Source organism: Chiloscyllium punctatum, chromosome 44, assembly GCF_047496795.1.
Source record: "Chiloscyllium punctatum isolate Juve2018m chromosome 44, sChiPun1.3, whole genome shotgun sequence".
Lineage (NCBI taxonomy): Eukaryota > Metazoa > Chordata > Chondrichthyes > Orectolobiformes > Hemiscylliidae > Chiloscyllium > Chiloscyllium punctatum.
In genome coordinates, this window is record NC_092782.1 from 8,613,000 (window position 1) to 8,635,283 (window position 22,284).

At 37.7% G+C, this 22,284-nt stretch overlaps 1 protein-coding gene across 8 annotated transcripts in view; it reads right to left on the reverse strand.

Annotated features, from left to right (window-relative positions):
• Positions 1-22,284, reverse strand: part of eps8a (EGFR pathway substrate 8a, signaling adaptor) — a 220,019-nt gene that overhangs the window by 67,560 nt on the left and 130,175 nt on the right. For 7 of the 8 annotated variants that reach the window (XM_072562187.1, XM_072562184.1, XM_072562186.1 and 4 more), the window contains 3 exons: positions 16,702-16,775; positions 1,550-1,614; positions 995-1,156 (listed from right to left, as the gene is read on the reverse strand). In XM_072562187.1, the coding sequence (XP_072418288.1) occupies positions 995-1,156; positions 1,550-1,614; positions 16,702-16,741 (267 nt within the window). In that variant the 5' untranslated portion in view covers positions 16,742-16,775. Of the gene's footprint in view, positions 1-994; positions 1,157-1,549; positions 1,615-16,701; positions 16,776-17,312; positions 17,365-22,284 lie in introns of those variants that run through there. The other variant, XM_072562185.1, reaches the window with a different exon arrangement.

Genomic DNA, 22,284 nt, shown 5'->3' on the forward strand with positions numbered 1-22,284 from the left:
GTCAGACTCCTGGCTTTCATCCTAATTTCAGAACAAAAATACCATGTACACTGCAAAAAAACCACTGTTTAGGTAGCTGAACTCCACGCCCTGGATACATCACGGCATGACAGCCAAAGAGGGCCTAAAAATTCCCACTATTTATATACATGATGGAGCTCACTTGAAGGATTCTGAATATTTCATTTCTGAATCATGGTCAAGTAAGATGCTAAGTAGACATCAATTTACAAAACTAACATTTAAAACTACCTAAAGTCAAGTATGACAAACTGACATTTTAATCCATCGAAGTTATTTATTTGCATTTTTCAGCCAATCAAAAAGCACAATTACACTTGTACTATTCAGCATTTTAGTTGCTGTCAAAACATACAAAAAGATACCTTAATGTATGCTTTGCTCGGCTCTTCCTTTCAAGTAATATGATAATTTTGTTAAATAAATTTAGGCAACTTCTAATATATGCATGTAGCCATTCAAATGCCAGATAGATGGTGACATTTACTGCAGTTTATGTAAACAAAATTTCTAATCTACCTTGTGCTCAAAAAGTAGCTACATGATATTGATAGGCATTAAATTTGCATTTTACTAAATTTGCTAGAATCATTTGAGACTACACAAAAAGTGTGAGCTAACAGATAATCTAACGCTGCTTAAATACATTTTGCAACTTGGAGCTTTACACATGTCTACATCTTTGTAATCAACTCCACATCCGTTAGGAAACGGAAAGCTCAGTACTGTATTAAATGTAATGCATTGTTAACTGAAGTAAGTGTAACCTCTAGCTTGTACTGGGTTGGCTGAGCCACCAATTTGTGAGGAAGACGAATCAAAACATCAGTGTAAGACTTATCAATAACCATGTGTTGTACCTATTTAGCATCTCACTAACTTCATGAAATGAGCAAATGCCATTTAGCTGCATGTAAAAAAAAAATCAGTTGACAAACCATCTGCAGTCAACCTACTCCATGATTTGACTTACTTTGCTCTCCAGATCAATCAAACTGACAGCTTTCTCATCCACCTGAAGTAACATGTCCTGGGTCCAGACCTTGCCTTTTGCATCAAGTAGTTTTAGTTTCCTTATACCATCATCTATTGTTATCATGGCATCCTTCCGATCCACAACAAAAGTCGCAAGGTGCTGTTGGAGAGAAATTGTATGATAAGTTGATAAGAATTACATGCAATCCTGTAGCAATCGTGCTACACAGCATTATTTTATTTCACAGAGATGCTATCACAAGTTAATATTTCATTGGTACTTGGATTGATACTTTGAATCAAGGGGCCAAATGCAAGTTCATTTACATGGGAGTCACCCCACGTACTACCATGAAAAAAAGTGTGGTTTTCATGTACAACATTTCAAACATCAGGAGTACATTAAAATGTACACAACACAATTGAAAGTATTAGTTTTGAATCTATTTCAATTAAACACCACAAAATTATAGGCACTACTTTCAGTATTTATCTCCAATTGGATTAAATTGATCGGGCATGAATGAAATGACTGTAAGAAGAAGTTAATTACCTCAACACGATATTGCGAGGTCTCTGACATTACAACAGTTGATTTTGCATAATTCTTTCTTTGTTCTGTAGAATTAAAAAAAAATACTTCTTGAAGATAACTCATCCTGCTCATTCTTGGTGCATGTTTTAAAGTAATTTTTCATTTTAGTAATCACTTAATAATCCTAGCATTTATGATTTGCATTAAAGTAAACATTTTGAAAGCTTAACTGTCAAGATAGAAATGCAAATAACTTAAGTTACTAAAGATTTTCAGCACGACATTGCAGCTTGCTATGTGTAGGGAAATACAAATGTAGAATTCCATCACCACTTTGTTTAGGGTAGAACTTAGAAAAGGAATAATTTAATGGCAGAGTCCCTTCACCTTTATGGAGCAGAATTTAACCAAAATTGAAGTTAACCAAAGTTAACCAACTTTAAGTTGAAGCTGAATTGGGTGAATCAAATATCTCCAATTGCTTTTTTAAATGTCAAGACTCCTCATATTCCGCTCCAATGAAGTCAACTGAACTGAATATCTGGCAAAATGTACAAAAGACAACCAAATGTGATGTTTGCCAAGTGTTACCGTGACCAATTTCTCTCTCACACACTTCACAAAAATGTATTCCAGGAAATCAATTAGAGGTACTAATCAGCATTCTACCTGTGCATTTTAATTCCACATTGGTCAATAGAAATTTGTAATAATTCTGGTTTGCATGGCAGTGAGCAAGTCCTTGCAAAATTAGATTATTCATACCATTACAGCATGATGGAAGTGACAAATTACGAAGCTTCAGGACATTCATTTACAAATGAACTACTGGTTCAAAGGTGGGATGGAACAGGCAGAACACATATTGGATCCTTAACAGCATTTTTCAAATCATCGCAATGCATTGTTCAGATTCCTTCAAGCATGATTGCTAGACATGCTATTCTGGCAAACGGAAGACAACTTCTCCCAGACATTCGGACTGCAACCGAAGTTTCACTTTGTTCTTTGACTAGCGACTCCCCTTCGCCAATACTGCACAATTGAAAGGGAATCATGTGTCAATCATGTCTTCCTGCATACAACTCAAATTTCAATGATATCTGATTAGATCTGAATTTTCATTCTGAATGTCAATTTGGATCAGGGAGAACAAACAGAATCTTTACAAATTACTCACTCTCAGAATAAAAGTGCATCATTTCAAATTGCTTCAGATTGAATAATTTAAAGTCACTTATACTTCCAGAAACAAAATCTGCATGACATTACAATACACATATTTTCAAACTTTATATACTCTTAAACACATTAAAGTTTACTAATACAAGAAAAGCAAGCATTAATTTATTCAGTACCTCCAGACCCCCGAGAGATAGGCACAAGGAAAACTAAGAGACAAAAAACAGGAGCGTGTAGCAGCTGTGCCAGAGGAAAGAGATTAAAATAAATTCTACAACTATTTTTTCTCCTTTCCAGACTGGAGAGCTGAGCAGAGAGAAGACTAGGGAGAGATGCAAAGCATCATGTTCAAGAAAGATATTTCACAAGAATTAGGGAACTCAAGGCTTTGTGAATGGTAGATTAAACAGATGGTATGAAGAAAACACATCAAAGATTGAAATCAAACAATGTTTGCAAGTGAGGATAAAAAGATGATTTTGAGGAAAAGACTGGAAAATTGCAACAATAGATTTCAATATTAAGATTTCAAACCGATACTTTGGGGGAACATCAATACACAGGATAGAAAGAGTGGGAATTTTCGCAGGACTGAATATCTGTTGCCCACTTTTGGGAAAAAAAGATAAAGCATGGGAAATCATTAAAAAAAAGCATGGAGTGGCAAAGACACAGTAAAAGATTTCAGCAGCAGAAATCAAGATCTGTGAGGAAAGCAAGCAAAAGTGCAGGATAAAAAAATTGAGATCTGAAATCTACCTTATGGTCAAATTGGAAGCCAAAGTTGCATTTTATTTTTGATCTAATTTATTCACAAAATATAGGTGTTACGCGCTGGGTTAGTATTTACTGTCCATTCCCAATTGCTGTCAAAAGGTGTTGTGAGCAGCCTTCTTGAACTGCTGCAATCTATGTGGTAAGCACACCAAAGTTCAGTGTGGAACGATTCGGATTTTGACTTATCATGCCTGAGATGCAGCAGTTATAGGGGATAGAATTAACAGACAAGAGACCAAAGAATTTGGGGACTAATTCATCCTTCTGGATTTCACATTGAACAACACCGTGGTTCAATCAAGGCTGATGCCAAGAAAGTTATCCAACAGCACCACTATAATTAATGAAGGTACAAGCAGCAGTTATTTGCATGTTCTTTTAAACAATTCATTCAGGGGACATGGGCACTTGTTGGCTAGCATTTGTTGTCTGTCCTTAGTTGCCCTTAAGGTGGTGGTGAGCTGCCCTCTTAAACAGCTGCAATATTAACATTTTATGAACAAGTGAAAAATATACTTTTCAGGGGGTATTAGAACGAAGATTCAGTTTCGGGTACTGTTGACAATTATCCCCTTCTCTAGTTTAGAAACAGTTATCAATTTAACCAGCCAATTCAATGACTAAAGGTTGGTCAATGCTGCATGTAACATGGTTACAAAATATGGAAATCATTGGATTCTGCAAATCTGCATAATGGGACATTCAAGTAACAACATCTCTCAAATCTCCATACCTTTTTCCTCAAACTACAACTCAACCATTTTTCGTGAAAAGCAAACACTGTGATGAGCATTGAATCAGAAGTAAATAATGAATGTCTATAACCTACTTCAAAAACAAAACCTGGTTTTGCATTTAAATTACACATACAGTTTCATGAACCAAAATATGCAGCAATCACATCCAATTAGCAACAGTGACCTATTTCTAAATAGCTGAAAATGAGAGCGGCAAGAGAGCGAGAGCGATGAAAAGGACGAGCCAACAGCTAGAGTATGCAGTCTCAAAAGCTGCAAGAGTGTTTAAAACAATCAATATAAATATAGCTTACGTAAAACCAAAAATAGTGAAATTTTTTAAATTACTCAAACATCTCAGATGAAAAAATGTTTATGAATTAATATGAAAGCTAAGTGTACAGTATGCCAAAGGACCTGTTCTTACTCTTATACACCAAACAGTAATAGCATTCACTCAACTTTCAAAATACAAAGTGAAATGAATCACTTTCACCCTCAAATTCTGTTTGTTGCTGTGTGTTGACAGTCAAAAGGTACTTCAGTATAAACCTTGAAGTGCAGAATTGAGTTAAAAACACTGAAATCTATTGTATTTTGGACTGCCTCCATTTCTACATGAGCAGATTGCCTTCATGTTGATTCAGCAACATTATGCTCTCCCCTTGTATGTTCAGGCTAATTCACATATTCCAGCCAAATTTATAATATTTATACCATTACCATTTTTCCCCAATTAAGAGATTTGAAAGCTTGTTATGGGTTAGTGGTTTATCTAAGGGGAGTAATATAATGAAACGGTGGTTTTGCAATGTTAAGGGTGCTATATAAATAGCAGGTTTGAATTAATAGTAAAAACATACAAAAGCTCTTCACAAACAGCTTTAACTGAGAGAAAGCTTCCATGAGTAAAACATCAAGAGGCCTCCATATAAAAAGTGTTCATACTTTGCAACAGTTGTTGTGCCATCGACGAAATGGGATAAAAATGAGCCACAAAGTAATCCAGGGAGAAATCTCAGTTTCTAGTCAGAAACCTTGAAATGTTCACAAATCTGATGAACTCTAAGAATGCAAATAATTTATTTTAAACTTTCAAACTATGTTCCCCACTATGACCTTAACTTTTTAAACAATACACAGCACAAACACTTCATAATTAAGAGAAATCTGTAGGAAATGCAAATTAGTCACAAAAATGCAAAACTACACTCCACGAATTATCATCGTGCATCAATAAAAGTTTGTGTGTGTAAAAAGGGCTATTCAGTAATTTCAGCACCACTGCTTGAAATGGGACAAACATAACTGCTTCATTATAGAAGTAAATTTACTTCTTTACCTTATATGGTATAGAGAATACTTTCACATGACAAAACAGCACTGGAATAAAACTGCTGCCAATAAAAATGCACGTCTTGAAACATTTTCTCATGTTCCTAAATATAGGTATTTGGGTAATGTTCAGCAGTCAGTTTACAGAAGAAATCAGCCAGATAGGTTTTTCTTTCAATTGTAATCAGAGTGGGATTTCTTGTAAAGCTAACTTGGCAATCATGAAGTACTTAGTAAAACTGCACAGGGGATTTTTACAGCTGCTGTTAAATAATTATTGTTCTATTTTAAAGAACAAAAAGCAAAATCCAAATAGACGAAGCACTTTATATTTCTAAGGAGAGTCAGCAAAGACACACAGGGAAGAGCACTTTAACTATAACTTCCACATTCCAGCAGATTTGAACACTTTAATCAAAGCCATGGATTGCATTTCACTTAACAGTTGATCAGAATCAGCATCATTCAATGCAATAAACAAAAATCATACTCCTGTTAAAAATCTAGAACCACTAAACTTGGGAATATTTAGGAATAAACATTCCAGTGACCCCAAGGGTCAAATTTATCAAGTGTGCAGATGAACAATGGAGATGGACAAAGTTTTGAAACTCCATTTGTACAGTTTTGGTTGTGATCTCAAGTTGGGCAATAGTGCAAGGGTGATACTTGAGCTCCCAAGTTATTGCATTCTAACGATGCCTTCTGCACACCAATATTTATCCAGCTGATCTCCATGAGCACAAAGTCCCAGTAAACCCACGGCATTCTAATCCTATATTATAGTTAAATAAAGAGATAGCAGGTAGTCAGGAGCAATGCTGGCCCAGTAAAGACAAAGTGGAGATACTCTCAATCACGCTGAACAATTACTTTACTTCAGTTTTTACTGTAAAGAGGATAATTTACCAGAAGGCCCAATGAAATTATTAGTGGATCAGAGACAGGGACTGAATAAAATAACCATATCAGTAATGAGGAAATTAATAAATTGAGTGACAAATTCCCCAGGACCTGACAATTTCCATCTAAGGGTATTAACGGTAGTAGGGGAGCACACTGTTGGCACTAATCTTTCAGAATTCATTAGATACAAGAGTTATTGCTCTGAATAGGAAAATTGCACATCACTAACTTTGTAAAAGTGAATATCAGGGTATTACAGATCAGGTGGCTTATCATCTGTGATGGGGAAATTGTTGGAGTCGATAATTAAGAAATTTTTCAGTTAATCAGGACCGCCAACATTGATTCATGACAAGTAGCTCATGCCTGACAAACCTCAATTTTTTGCAGCAGTGACTATGGTAGACAAGGGAATGTCGATGGATGTTGTTTATATGGACTTGCAGCAGCATTTTATAAAGTCCCACAGAACAAACTGCTAATTAAAGGACAAGCCCATGAAATGGAGGAGAAATTACTGACATCACTGGGAAACAGAGTGGCAGGTGACAGAAAGGAGGGATAATGGGTCAGTACACAAATTGGCACGATGTGACCAGTGGTATCCCACAAGGATCTGTGCTAGGGCCTCAAATTATTCATATTATTTATTATGACTTAGATAATGACATCAGAAGTTTGCTGATCACACAAAGTTAGGCGACAATGTACAGCGTGCATGATAGCATAAAATTACAAAAGAGATATTGATAACTTAAGTGAAAGGGCAAAACTGTGGTAGATAAAACTCAATTTAAGCAAACATCAGGTTATCCATTTTGAAGAGACCTTGGAGTACAGGGTCATAGCTCCTCGAAAGTGGAGTCGCAGGTAGATAGGGTAGTGAAGGCGGGTTTGGTATGCTTTCCTTTATTGGTAGGAGTATTGAATACAGGAGTTGGAAGGTCATGTTGCGGCCGTACAGGACATTGGTTAGGCCACTGTTGGAATACTGCATGCAATTCTGGTCTCCTTCCTATCGGAAAGATGTTGTGAAACTTGAAAGGGTTCAGAAAAGATTTACGAGGATGTTGCCAGGGTTGGAGGATTTCAGCTATAGGGAGAGGCTGAACAGGCTGGGGCAGTTTTTCCTGGAGCATTAGAGGCAGAGGGGTGACCTTAGAGGTTTACAAAATTATGAGGGGCATGAATAGGGTAAATTGGCAAAGCCTTTTCCCTGGGGTCAGAGAGTCCAGAACTAGAGGGCATAGGTTTAGGGTGAGAGGGGAAAGATACAAGAGAGACCTAAGGGGCAACTTTTTCACACATAGGGTGGTACAGGTATGGAATGAGCTGCCAGAGGAAGTGGAGGCTGGTACAATTGCAACATTTAAGAGGCATTTGGATGGGCATACGAATAGGAAGGGTTTGGAGGGATACGGGCCAGGTGCTGGCAGGTGGGACTAGATTGGGTTGGGATATCTGGTCGGCATGGACAGGTTGAACCGAAGGGTCTGTTTCCATGCTGTACATCTCTACGACTATGACTTCATGACCAAAAATAGATGGATCAGGGTAATTTATAGGTGTTTAAACACAGTTGATGGTCAGAGACACATGGGAGTTACAGTTTACCTGAAGTTGCAATTATACAAAGCTATAGGGTTAGACCTCACTTGGAGTGTGCAAATCTGGACACCTCGTTTTAGGAAAGATAAAGGGCATGGAGGGAGTGTAACATAGTGATAGCTGGACTTCAGAAATTAAGTTATTGAGGAGATTATACAAATTAGGACTGGTTTCTCTAGACTTTAGAAGGTTAAGGTGGGATCTTATTGAAATCTTCACAGATATGAACAGGAAAAAGTAGAATAGATAAACTATTTCCACCGGTTGGGGATTCCAGAACTAGGGGACATAATCTGAAAATGAGGGCCAGATTGTTCACTATAGAGTGTAAAATTGCTTCCTCACATCCAAGGATAGATATTTGGTACACACTTCCACAAACAGCAGTGGATGCAGGATGAACTGTTAATTTATATCCGAGAAATTATTTTTTTTGTTAAGCAAAGATATTGAGAAATATGGACCAAAGCCAAGTACATGGAGTTCGGCCACAGATCAGCCATGATCTCACTGAATGGGGAAAAAAACAGGCTTGAAGGGCTTAAGAACCTACTCTTGTTCCAATGTTCCACTCCTTGTACTCAAATAAGCCTCCAGATCTTTGGTCTCTCAGAAGGAATTACCAGGAGCATGTAGATAGAGATATGCAAGCTTCATGGAAGCACAAATCAAGTTGGAAGCTCATCTTAGTAACAAATGCAACCTGCAATTTGTAAACAGCCTGACAATCTCAGATTCTTATCAGGGAAGCAGCATTTAGCAGAAGTCATTGGCACTGTAAGGTCTTGAAATTGAGGGCAGTTGTACCAACGTTGTATCACATTTAACAAAGTCTGATTTTAACCATGAATTTGACACAGAGTTGAAGTACAACTTGTATAACACATTTTTAGTTTTATTATTGATACAGATGCTATTTAACAATGCTATTTTCAACTAACTTCAGTGATCCATTTCAACTTGTAGACCCATTTGAAAGTCAGCACCCAAGCTACTGATCACACTTATTGGTGAACAAGACTTTAAGCATACTGTAGTCAGGTATTTTCAATAGGATGATAACATATGTACAGCAATTAATATTTTTGATTTTTGCACTCTCTGGAGCAGACGGAAAATTCACACAATATAACAAAACACAACCCATCTTGGTTTTGTTTCTACCTTTCTTTTTATGCTTTGAAGAATGTAAGAAGTACACCCCATCAGCTCCTAAGACAAACAAGGGAAGCAAAATGCTGATTTCAACAAAAGATCATACTGAAATTAAGCTGCATTGATAATGATCATAGAAATTTAAAAAAAGAAATACATTACCTTTGAAATACACTGGCACTTTTTCAATGTTAATATATTTATGGGAGAAAGGAAGTTAAATGTATCAATAGTTTCTAAATAAACTCAAAGGGCTTCACTCTAACTATATAGCAATTAGGTTTTATATATGTGGAATCATTTTTAAAAACAAAGCTGTTGGTTTAAAAAATCTTAGCATAATAAAAGGTGTTAAATTTTGCAGAAACACAGATGTTTGATCTGCCAAACATCAAATGGCTAAAGCTAAAAAAAGTTAAAAAATCACTTGCATCATGTCAACTGGATCAGTGTGTACATGGAGTCAAATTGGGCGGGGGGGGGGGGTAAGATGTTTGAGATAAGTGGCTATTGCTGATAAAATCCAGACCATTGCATAAATAATGAAATACTTTGAAAATATTTAACTGCTTTTAAGAACTGATATTATCTATGCTATTATGAAGTGAATGTTGACTGATCAGTTATTGCCAGCTTTATCACTGTTGACTGTTCTTGACTCAATATTGTTTAAAAAAAAAGTCAACCTGCCTCCAACTCACCACACCCCTTATGAAGTCCACAAGCTTGATGTCAATTTACTGCCTCAAAGCAGAATAATTATATTAGATATTTCAAAGTGTGACAACTAAATTTTACTTACAATACAGGTCAGTGTGATAACTTCAAGAACTGCAACTTACTGGTGCATCTGGTTCTTGTACTTGGGCATTTCATGTCAACAGAATTTCAATACTTATGTTCAAACCATAAACCCAAAAAAAGCAGAGCTTTTTAATTTCTTGCAAGCACAGTAAAAACAGTATATACAAAACTGAAGTTCACAATATGATCTCCTGGTAAAGAGATAGAAATGTGATGACCTTGGACCAATCTTTATACAAGAGTACAAAAAGAAATGCTTGATTGGATTGGAGGGTTTGAATGAGGGAGGGGCTGAAACGACTGGGGCTTTTCACCCCTGGAACATTGGAAGCTGGAGGGTGACCCTATAGAGGTTTGTAAAACCATGATGAGCATGGATAGGGTGAATAGCCAAGGTCTTTTCCCAGGATGGCAGTGTCTAAAACTAGAGGGCATAGGTTGAAGGTGACGAGGGCGGGGGGGGTGTTTAAAAGGAACCTGACAGTTTTTCATGCAGGTGGTGGCACGTGTTGGAATGAGCTGCCAGAAGTGAGGAGGCTGCTACAATTACAACATTTACAATTACAGCATCTGGATGGTTATACGAATAGGAAGGATTGAGGGGGATATTGGCCAAATGTTGGCAAATGGGATTAGATCAGTTTCAGATACCTGGTTGGAGCAGACAAGTTGAACCAAGGGATCTGTTTCTGTGCTGTGTAACTAGGAATCTATGACTAATCTTGCCTAGCAACCACAATTCATTGCAGTAAAGCAGTGAAGAGCTTCGACAAGGTAATTATGCAGTCGCCCTCTTAATTTTATGCAAGGAGGAAATATTTCTCTCTTTGGAGCAAAATCTCAAATACCAGAAATAGCAATAACACTTGCAACTGAAAAACATGAAATTCCATCAATAACCTTAAAAGGCGTTTTCTTTCCAGGTGCAGCACTGGCCTTTAGTAGCATGTGGCCCGATGTTAATGCAACACAACATTTTTTACATCTTTTAACTGACAGCAAGAATTTAAATGGGTGCTGAGATTTTTCAGATGTGAGGGTTGCAGGAGGTCTTTATTACAAATACAGCGTAACCCTGACTTAAGGTCCATTAAGAGCTTAGAGATGTCAATCCACATTTGCTCCTCTAATCCCTGTCACAGTTTTTGCAACTCAACTGTCCTTTCAGGTTGACTAGACCCCAAATTATGGAGTTACACAACACTTCAAATTGTACACCAAACACCACCTACCCCCCCACCCCCAAACACTATCCCCAAGCTTTGCAGTGCTACCATCTCTCGGGACTCCTTCCCCAAAATTCTCAAAAGGGAAAGTGGCAGAAATTGAATCAATGTACCTTCATCAACACCAGCTATGTACCTGTAAAAATTGAGAACCTGTAGAATTCTATCTTGAGAATTTGCAGACGAAATCCAAATGATCAATTTAGTACAAGTACACTGTTCAAATGTTAAATGTGAGACTTTAGGTTTATTAAAAGTCTATCTTCCCTCAACCCCATCCATCACTGCAAAATATCCTCTGCCTCACTGTGAAATGACAAGTAATACACTAAATATAAAAGACTTATGTATCCTGGTTCCAACAATGCTCAGAGCTGGCTAGCTGCAGATGCAGCCCAAGATAGATTTGAAGCACATCTGGAGGGGACAGAGGTGAAGCTAATTTGGGGTTTATTATGAATATTATTAATTGAACTTGCAGCAACACAACAGCAAAGTCTAGTCTCAAAACATTCCAGTAAAAACTCAGATCATTTACTGAAGCTTACCCACAAACTTACAGAATTGTTCCATCTCAAACTATTTTTCTCAACAAATCTTATACCAGAGCTTGAAAATTTCCAAAATAAATATGTTTCCTACATCAGTCAAGGGTTTTGCCTCTCAGAAGTTGGATAACATTGTGTTTTACTAAAAAATTTCTCACAATGTAAATATTTAGTAGAAACGTACATCATTAAACTACCAATTCTTATCATGTGATTCGTTTAAAAAAAAAGAAAGCAACAGTTGGTACTGAGGAATTTAACGACAATATTTTGCACTTCATTTGAATTGTTGGATTTGTTTCAGTTTTCTCCCCCATCGCTTTAGTGTTTTGTACCCTGCTTCTTCAGTGTTGACTCAATTCCACATGCATTTCACCATTTACCACTAAGCCTTAAAAATGTTACCATATTTTCAAACACAAGGGACATCATTTAAGGGATATTGGGGATATTACAGCAAGTCTGTCCTTGCAAATGTGTTTATTGCGAATGACTTACTGTTGTAACTTATAAGTGTGCGTGCAACACTAGAAGTTTCTTGAGCACCAAGAATGGAAATCCTGACTGATTTATTCCTTCCTGAATCTGAAATGATTTCATTAATTGCAGCACCACACCCATTATCCAAGGGTCCTTCGCAGCTTCTGTCAGAGTTGATTTCTCACAGGTTAAAATCAAACTTCAGATGAAGTTCAGTTGTGTTCGCTAGAACTCCCCAGCACTCAAAAAAATTGCAAAGATCCCAGTTAATCAGCATGAGTACAGAAAACAATTAATTACTCTTGTTCGATAAATAACTAAATTTCCCAAAAATAGAATTGGCATTTCTCACTGAATAACTCAGCTTTGCTTTTGTGAATAAGTTTTTCTTGAATAATCAGTCTAATAAAATCAATAGTTCATGCATATTTAAATATGTTCAGATCTTTTATTAAAATTTCACCTCATTAGTACAAATTTCCAGAAATAATGTAGAAAATATTACTGAATGTAAAAACGGCATGACATTTATTGAATCATACTTGATTCAACTAAATAATGTACTTTCAGACTTCTACATTGTTCTCACTAACCTATTTTCCTTGCTGCATAAAGTTCTGAATTCCTCCAATGTACATCTTGGGTTTTAAGGCTTTAGTTGAGATTAGACTTGCAATTCTCACCCTTTCTTACTATATGCTAAGCAAATGCAATTTGTCCCCTATAACTGGTTCTCAAAGCAACCAACATAAATTCAAGATGATTCATTTGGCGTGTGCACTATGATTTAGAAGTATGGACTGACAACCATGAATCTGGGAACTAAACCAAAATCCAAGTGCTGGAATAAGTCAGGTATTTCTAAGACATTGAGCTAAACAGGATGGGTGCAGATTTCTACATTAAAAACAGAATGAGAATAGGCAACTTCAATTCACTATTAAATTGGGTTATGTTTAAGCCCAAAAGAAAATAATCCCATGTCCAGTTCAGAAAGCTGGCAAGAAGTGGCAGGAGTTCTAGGCTATGGAATGAGAGGAGGTAAAATAGACTGACAAGAACTGCCAGCAAAAACTGCTTGAATAGCCCAAAATATCTATCCAGTGACATCTTTATAAATCAAAGATAGGGTTAACAGAAAATGGTCAGTATCAAGCTCTCAACAAGGATGGCATGTATGTCAGAGACTACATTCAAACAGAACTTTGACTGTGAAACACCAAATGCTGCAAAGGTGACTGCTTCAAAACAATCTTCCAACACAAATTGACACATCTACTGTTAAGAAATTTACTTGCAACTCTTGGTTCTCCTTGAATATCTTTAAGTCTGTACATGAGCAACTTAAGACATCCAAGTGCAGCATGTCTGAGAGGAAGAAGTGACTTTGAACTTACAATACCAAAGCTCTCTAGAGGTTTCTCCTGTCACAACCAGGAATGATTACAGATTAATTGACTAGGTTTAAATTGCTGTGAGCAGTCAACAACCCCATATTTGTTGAATTGAAAGTCTATCAGATGTAAAAAAACAAAATGGATGATGTCTCTCGCAATTCCTGTAATTTATGCAACATGGTGCCATGTGCAAGCTTGCTAACCATACATATGTTCATATCCAAATCATTTATATAAATGATCAAAAGCAGTGGATCCAGCACCGATCCTTGTTGCACACCCTGGTACAATTAAAACATTTAAAAGACATCTGGATGGGTATATGAATAAGTAGTGTTTGAGGGGGAAATGGGCCAAATGCTGGCAAATGGAACTAGATTAATTTAGGATATCCAGTCAGCATGGGTATGTTGCGACTCTCATCTCGTGATAAGCTTAATAAGACACCAGTTACAGCAGTCTTGACTACACTTTTAAGAATGGGTACTGGAACATTGAGCAGAGTTTACTTTAGGGGTTTTAACCTACACAATAACATTTACTATTTAAAAACACAACCTGATTAAAAAGGAGAGAAAGAAAACAGAGGGAGTAAAAGAAACATGTATGCAAAAATGTATGAGCACAGTTTTAAAACTTGCTTAACTAAACCAAGCTGGAAACAACAGAACTGCAAGTTGAGCATGAAACCATTAGAGTCAATTTTAGCAATGTGTCATAAAAGTAAAGCCAGTTATACAGTCACACTTAAGCATGATTTACAATATTCTGATGCCACTATGACTGGAAGTGTTCAGATTAAGAAATGCAAATTTAAGGGAGATGAAGTAGTATTGGTAACCTTACAGGTGCAGCAATTTAAATTCAATTAATACTAATCCAGGTTTCTGGTACTGAAAATTGTGAACTACAAAGTATGAGAAGTGGTAGGTTATTCAGCCGCATGGGCTGAATCACCATTTGAAGAGATAATTTCCCACCTACCCCTATACTGGTGCCTTTGTCAATTAACAATCTCACTCAGTCTTTAAAAATATTCAATGACTTAGCTTCCGCTGCTAAAGCAGAATCTCCCCTTAACAGATAAACACACTGTCAGCAACGACTGTCAATTTTCACTCCTTCGGAATTGAACATCTATGCAAAGCATGAAAATTTTACCTTCATACAACTTGCTATTTGTATTTTTCATCACAACATCCAACATTACTTTGTTTGTACATTCCTAATCAGTCAATAAGTGCACGCATTCTAATTTACACTTCCTTCTTGGTTCTTCCACCATTCAGTTCTCAATCCTTTAATGATTGGTTAAGGCGATATAGTCATTTTCCCTATTCATCCAGATGCTATTTTCCTAACAGCTACCATCAAATCCTGGAGGATGTCCAGCAAAAGCAAAATTTGGTCCATTATTTTGTTAAAATGCAATAAAAAGCCCAAAAAGCCTTTTCTATTTGAATCCAGCAATAGAAAAAGAGGAATAATGATTAATCATAAATTGAGAGAGAGAACCCTTTTAGAAAGGATGAGATTCTGTTCAATAAACATAATCCGTCGATTCTTCAGAAACAAACCCAAACAAGTAGACACAACACAACCAAAAACTATAGCCACATTACCTTACAAAGGCATATCAGAAATGACTTCCAGACTACTCAGACCCCTTGGCATCATGGTAGCCCACAAACCTACCAACACACACAAACAGCATCTTATGAACCTAAAAGGATGCATTAAATACCACCAGCAAAACTATTTACAAGATACCATGCAAGTACTGTAAAAATAAACTACACCAGACAAAGTAGCAGGAAACTTGCCACCAGGATACATGAACACCAATTGGCCACCAAAATACACGACCCACTCTAAGTAGTTTCCATCCATACAAGGAGGACACCACTTTGACAGGGACAACACACACATCTTAGGACAAGCGAAGCACTTACACTCAAGAATTCTTAGAGGCATGGCATTCTAACTAGAACGCCATCAATAAACACATGGATAAGGTCCTAAATCTACCTTCCCTTGGAAAAAAAAGAAAAAACCAGAAATGACATCACCCATCTTAAGAAACCAAGACCTATAAAGAGAGAGGCAGGACATACTACCACTGCTCCAGAGACACACTGATGATGATGATACCTAGTATGGTGACAAAACATCTGAAAAGAAACCTTCAAGCTCAGCAAGCTAACTTAGACTTATCAACCGGAGCTACAAATCTTGTTAAAACTCGCTAAGAAAAATCTACTTTTCAATTTCCAATAACATTTAGGGTAAGAACTAAGTACAGAGAATCAGAGGGACTCTGGTATGTATGTCCACAGATCCTTGAAGGTAGCAATAGAAAATTGCCTTTATTACTTAAGGCATTGATTAGCGGCACGAAGAGCTGTATACAACATTAGTTAGGCCATCACTAGAGTAGTGTGCCAGTTGCGATTGCCACACTATAGGAAGGACATGATTGTAATTGAGGGGGAGGGAGGGTGTAGAATAGATTAATCAGCATGTTTCCTGGACTGGAGCAATTCAGCTATGCAAAGAAGCTAGGCAAGCTGGGGTTACTTTTCATTAAGCAGAGCAGACTGATAGGTGATCGGTTTGTGGTTCAGGCTACAAAATTTTGAGGGGCATGACAGGGTAGTTAGGGAGAAACCTTCTACTTTAGTAGAGATGTTAATATCCGGGGCAGTTTTAAAGGTAAGAAGCAGGAATTTGAGGGGGAAATTAAGCAATAAGGTTTTCATCCAGAGCACTGAGAGTATCTGGAATACTGCATAAAAAGGATGGTACAGACAGGAACCCTCAAGATATGCAAGAACTCTTTAGATGAACACTTGAAATGCCATGTTGTTCAAAGCTTCAGGCAAAGGGCTGGAAAACAGGATTAAAATAGATGTGTCATGACCAGAGACATAAATGGAATGAAGGGTCTCTTTCCATGCTGTAAAACCTGACTCTTAAAAGCAGCATTTGCAAAACAATTATTAACTATTAACTCACCATACAAGGCTTTTCCACTTGTCTTTGAAGTAATATCCATTGCTTGTCGGATCACTGATTGAGATGCATAACCACTATAAAAATAAGATTCAGTGTTAACATTTGACTAAATCCTCTTTTCATCTCCCTTTAGAGCTTAACTATGCAGAGCAAATTAAACTTTATGTTTTCATTCTAAGACACTTAAGAAACCAAAAATAGCAGCATTTTGTTATATTTTAATATAACCAAAATGTTTTTAACATGTTTAATAAGACATTAATGAAAGGTCACATTTCTGAAATGTTAACTTTGTTTTTCTGTGCACAAATGCCACCTGATCGAGCACTTCCAGCAACCAGATTATTTTGCTTTTCATGATTTGGTCCGGTCTTCGATCATGAAATTCATCTTTCAAATTGTTCAGTGTATTTTAGGAAAACCTTCAAAATGTACTTATGACCTAAAGCCACTAGAATTGACATCTTGTCCAATTTCATACTTAAATTATGTTGTACAAGATAACCTGCAACATTGAAGCTAACATTAGAAACCTAGGGGAAGAGAGAATGGGGCATTTATGTGGAAAGAACAGACTACAATCCTATGATGGACAGAGGAAATCTACTTACCTTCCTAAGTGATTTAGAAATAAAAATAAACAGAACTGTGGGTACTTGAAGTCTGAAACAAAAACAAAGTGCTACATCTGTAAGGACAAAAATGGAATATCCTTCATCAGAATTGTTCTGACAAAGTCACTGGACTTAAAACACCACTTGTTATTCACTCTACAGATGCTGGCAAACCTGCTGACTTTTCCAGCTTGATTTTATTCCTCTACAATTTGTCGTCTACAATCTTTGGTGGAGCTAACAAACACCATATCACGTATGATGCATTGGATAACTGCCTTGTTAGACCACTGCCTCAAAGGAAAGAATTTTGGAAAAATCTGAACAATGAATGATCACGAACAAACATGGTGAGAATACATTTTCCTGCTCTTGGAAGTGGACTCAAAACAATGCACAAACTGAAAACTGTGGCTCAACTGAGAAAAGCTGGCACTTCTACCGATAGTTTCAAATATACTATATTTGAAACTAAGTATTGTTACTTCAGATTTCTTCAATTACTATTTCCATGCAGAAGGGCAGCGAGATCAACATGAATCTCAAACCTTTCTACAGACTAAAATTTGGAAGAATATATATTATAACTCAGCTCAAACTCACAGGAGAGCAAAATATTTTAAATTGAAAATCCAAGCAACTAAAGCAACAGGTTTAACAGCAGCTCAGAGACAAAATGCAACAAATTGGTCAGGAAAGTCTAAAAACCACAAACACATGCTGAAAATTTAAAAGTTATGATTACCTTAAAAGCTAGAAACTGAAGGCTGCCACAAGATAACAGACCCAAATCTAAGAGGTGAAAACTTGGATACTATTTGCAGGATTGGGGATCCAAGTACCTTACTAGAACTTTAGTATTAACATTTCCATACAACAATTCAAAATCGTGGAGAAGAAACATATTTCACACTATTGTGTTCTTTGATGGGATGCAGATTTTTGCTACCAATCATTAATTTTCCTTGAATTAAGTGACTTACTAGTCCACTTAAGGCGGCAGTTAACAGTCAAGTACATGACTATATATTTAAGATCATAGGTAGTCCAGACCAGGAAAAGATGGCAGAGTTCCTTCACAAAGGACAATAGTGGAACAGATGCATTTTTATGATATTGGTGATAGTAACGTACTGGATCAGTTTCCTCTTTTCAAGACTTAAACCTACTATTTTGATCAAGCTTTTGCTCAGTTGATTAAGTATCTTTATGTGATTCATTGTCATACTTTGTTTAATAATGCTCATCTCAAGTGCCTGAGGATGCTGCATTATGTTAAACACTACATAAAATTTAAGTTTTGTTATGGACAAAGGAAAAAGGTGAAGGGATGGGTCAAGAATATATACTGATATCGAAAACTAAGAAAATAGGGTCAGGCAGAAGATTGGAGTCATTTTTGCAGACAGACAGAACGTAAGTGTTCTGCAAAGCAGCCACCTAGCCTACACAAATAACCTGCTTTAGTGATTTATTTAGTACAATTGAAGAATTTTCCTTACAAAAGGTTAAGTTTTTGCACTCTTGTGTGGACCCAAGTCCAATTACTAAGACAAACCTGATGACTGGAGGTATTTTCCCCAAGTTTTTTCACTAGTTCTAATCAAAAGAAAATAATTAAATTGAACTTCAAATGTTAACTGTTCATTTATTATTTGGACATGAGATGTGGGCATTCCTGGATGGGCTGGCATTTATTGCTTTTCCTCAGTTGCCCTTAAGGTGGTGGTGAGCTGAGCTATCTTCTTGAACTGCTGCAGTCCATTTGGTATAGCTAGACCACATTGCTACCAGGCAAGTTGTTCCAGAATTTTGACCCAGCTACACAAAGCAAAAAAAGCATCAAGGCAGTATGTTGGTTCAGTGGCTAACACCACTGCCTCTCAGTGTCAGGGACCTGGTCTTAAGTGACAATGTGGAGTTTGCACGCTCTCCCCATGCCTGTGTAGGTTTCTTCCAGGTGCTCATGTTTCCTCCCACAGTCTAAATTTATGCAGGCTAGGTGGATTGGCTATGATAAAAGCAGGGTTATGGGCAAAAGGTAGGAGGCTTTTTGCAGAGTCAGTGCAGACCCGATAGGCCAAGTGGCCTCTTTCCACACTGTACAGATTCTATGATGTTGTTAAGTCAGGATAGTAAAGGCCTTATAGGAGAATGTTTATGGACATAGTGCAAGTCCAGAGGGCTGCTTTGGCCTGGATGGTGCCAAGCTTTTTGCATGTTTTTGGAGGTGCACTCCTGTCGCTAAAGATGGTGGGGTTTGGGAAGTCAGGCTGTAAGCTACATTCAGTAAGATTCCTAATCTAACTTCCTCCTGTAACTACAGTATGTATATGGCTAGCCCAGCTCAATTCCATGCTAATGGTAGCCCCAGTGCTGGTGTTGGGGAATTCAGTGATAGTAATGCCATTGAAAATCAAGGGGTGATGACTAGACTCTTTTTGGAGGTGGTCATTGCCTAACACTCATGTAAATGTTATCACGTCAATCAAAACAGAATATTGCCCAGGTCTTGCTGCATTTGGAAATGCACTGCTTTCATATACTGAATATCGTGAGATTAACAATGAATATCTTCATTTCTGACTTTCGGACATTACCTTGAGAACTCCAGTAGAGGCTGCATCCTTCCCCATAGATACTGCCAGATACACAATTTAGAGAGTCAGAGTCCGAGAGCATGGAGAGAGGCCCTTTGCCCAAACTGGTCCAGGCTGACCAAAATGGCCATCAACACTAACCCCATTTCCCTGCACTTGGCCCATAGCCTTCTAAACCTTTTATATCCATGTATTTGTCCAAATTCCTTTAAATGTTGTTCATGTACCCACCTCAACCAATTCCACCAGCAGCTTAGTCCTTGTGCATACCACCCACTGTGCCCCTCAGGTTCCCTTTTCTTCTTTCCCCTCTAATCTTAAACTTCTAATCTTAGCCCTCTGGTCCTCTGTTCTCCAACCCTGGGAAAAACAATGAGTGTATTTATCTTATCCAGGTCTCTTATGATCTTATCCATTTTTAAGATTCCCCTTCAGTCTAAGCCCAAAAAGAAAAAACTCTTAGCTTGTCCAACCTCTCCCTGTAACTCAGGCCATTAAGATCTGGCTACATCCTTGTAAATTTTTTCTGCACTCTTTCCAGTTTGACAACATCCTTCCTGTAGCAAAATGACCAAAACTGAACACAAAACTCCAAGTGCAACCTCACCAACACCTGAACTGCAACATCACTTCCCAACTTCCATTCTCAATGCCCTGAATGACAAAGGCCAGTGTGTCAAAAGCCTTCTTCACTGCTGTCTACTTATTATTCCACTTCCAGAGAACTGTGCATCTGAACCCCAAGGTCCCTCTGTTCTACTACACTCAAGGCCCTACCATTCACCATGGAACTTCTACCTTGATTTGTCTTTCCAAAATGCAAGACCTTACACCATTATAAACAACTGTTGTAATTTCTCAGCCCACTTTCAAGGTCATAAAGTCAGATATACAGCATGGAAACAACTCTTCAGTCCAGCTTATCCATGCCAACCAGATATCCTAACCTAATTTAGTCCCATTTGCCAGCACTTGGTCCATATCCCTCTGAACCCTTCCTATTCATTTACCATCCAGATGCCTTTTAAACATGGTAATTGTACCAGACTCCACCACTTCTTATGACAGCTCATTCCATACACACACAACCCTCTGTGAAAACACTGTCCGTTACATCCCTTTTAGGTCTTTTCCCTCTCACCCTAAATCTACGCCCTCTAGTTCTGGACTCCCCTACCCCAGGGAAAAAAATCTTGTCTATTTATCCCATCCATGCCCCTCACGATTTTATAAACCTCTATGTCACTCCTCAGCCTCCGATGCTCAAAGGAAAACAGCCCCAGCCTATTCAAACTGTCCCAAGTGCCGAAATCCTCCACCTCTGGCAACACCCTGAACCCTTTCAAGTTTCACAAATCCTTCAGATAGGAAAGAGACCAGAATTGCCCACAATATTCCAAGTGTCCTAACCAATGTCTTGTACAGCGACATGACCTCCCAACTCCTATACTCAACATAGACCACTTAAAGAAAGCATACCAAACACCTTCACTATCCTATCTACCTGCGACTCCACTTTCTACTATAAAAGCTATGAACCTGCACTCCCAAGGTCTCTTTGTTCACCAATACTCCCTAGGACCTTACCATTAATTGTACAACTCCTGTTAAGATTTGCTTTCCCAAAATGCGCCACCTCACATTTATCTAAGTTAAACGCGATGAGTCACTCCTCAGCCCACTGGCCCATCTGATCAAGATCCCATTGCACTGAGGTAACCTTCTTCACTGTCCATTTTGGTGTCATCTGCAAACTTACAAACTATACAGCATATATTCACATCATTTATATGTAAAAAAAAGAAAAGCAGTATCCAGCATTCAATTAACTGAACGAAATACTCTCCGTCCATGTCCTTCGAACAACTGTGCTTCCCCTGCATAACTTCTCCCTCAGAATCTTCTCCAGTAACTTATCTACCATAGAGGTCAGGCTTATTGTGCTATAGGTCCCAGTTTTTTTTTGCAGCCCTTCTAGAATAAGGGCACCACATTTGCTACCGTCCAGTCTTCCAGGTCCTCAACTGTGGCTGACTGTGATGCAAAAATATTAGCTAGAAGCCCTGCAAGTTCCTCTCTCACTTCTTGCGGGGTCTTTGGACATATGTTGTCAGGACCAGGAGATTTATCCATCTTCATACATTTAATACATCCACCATCTCTACTGTAATACTTCACGGTACATACAGAGGACAAATATTCATTGAGGACCTCGCCAGTCTCCTGTGGCTCTACTTATACATGTCCACTTAAGTCTTTGCAGGGTCCTGTTCTCTCCAGTTATTCTTTTTCTTTTAAAAGATACTTAAAAGAATCTCTTTGGATTCACCTTAATCTTCTCAGCAAAGGCCATCTTATATCCCCTTTTC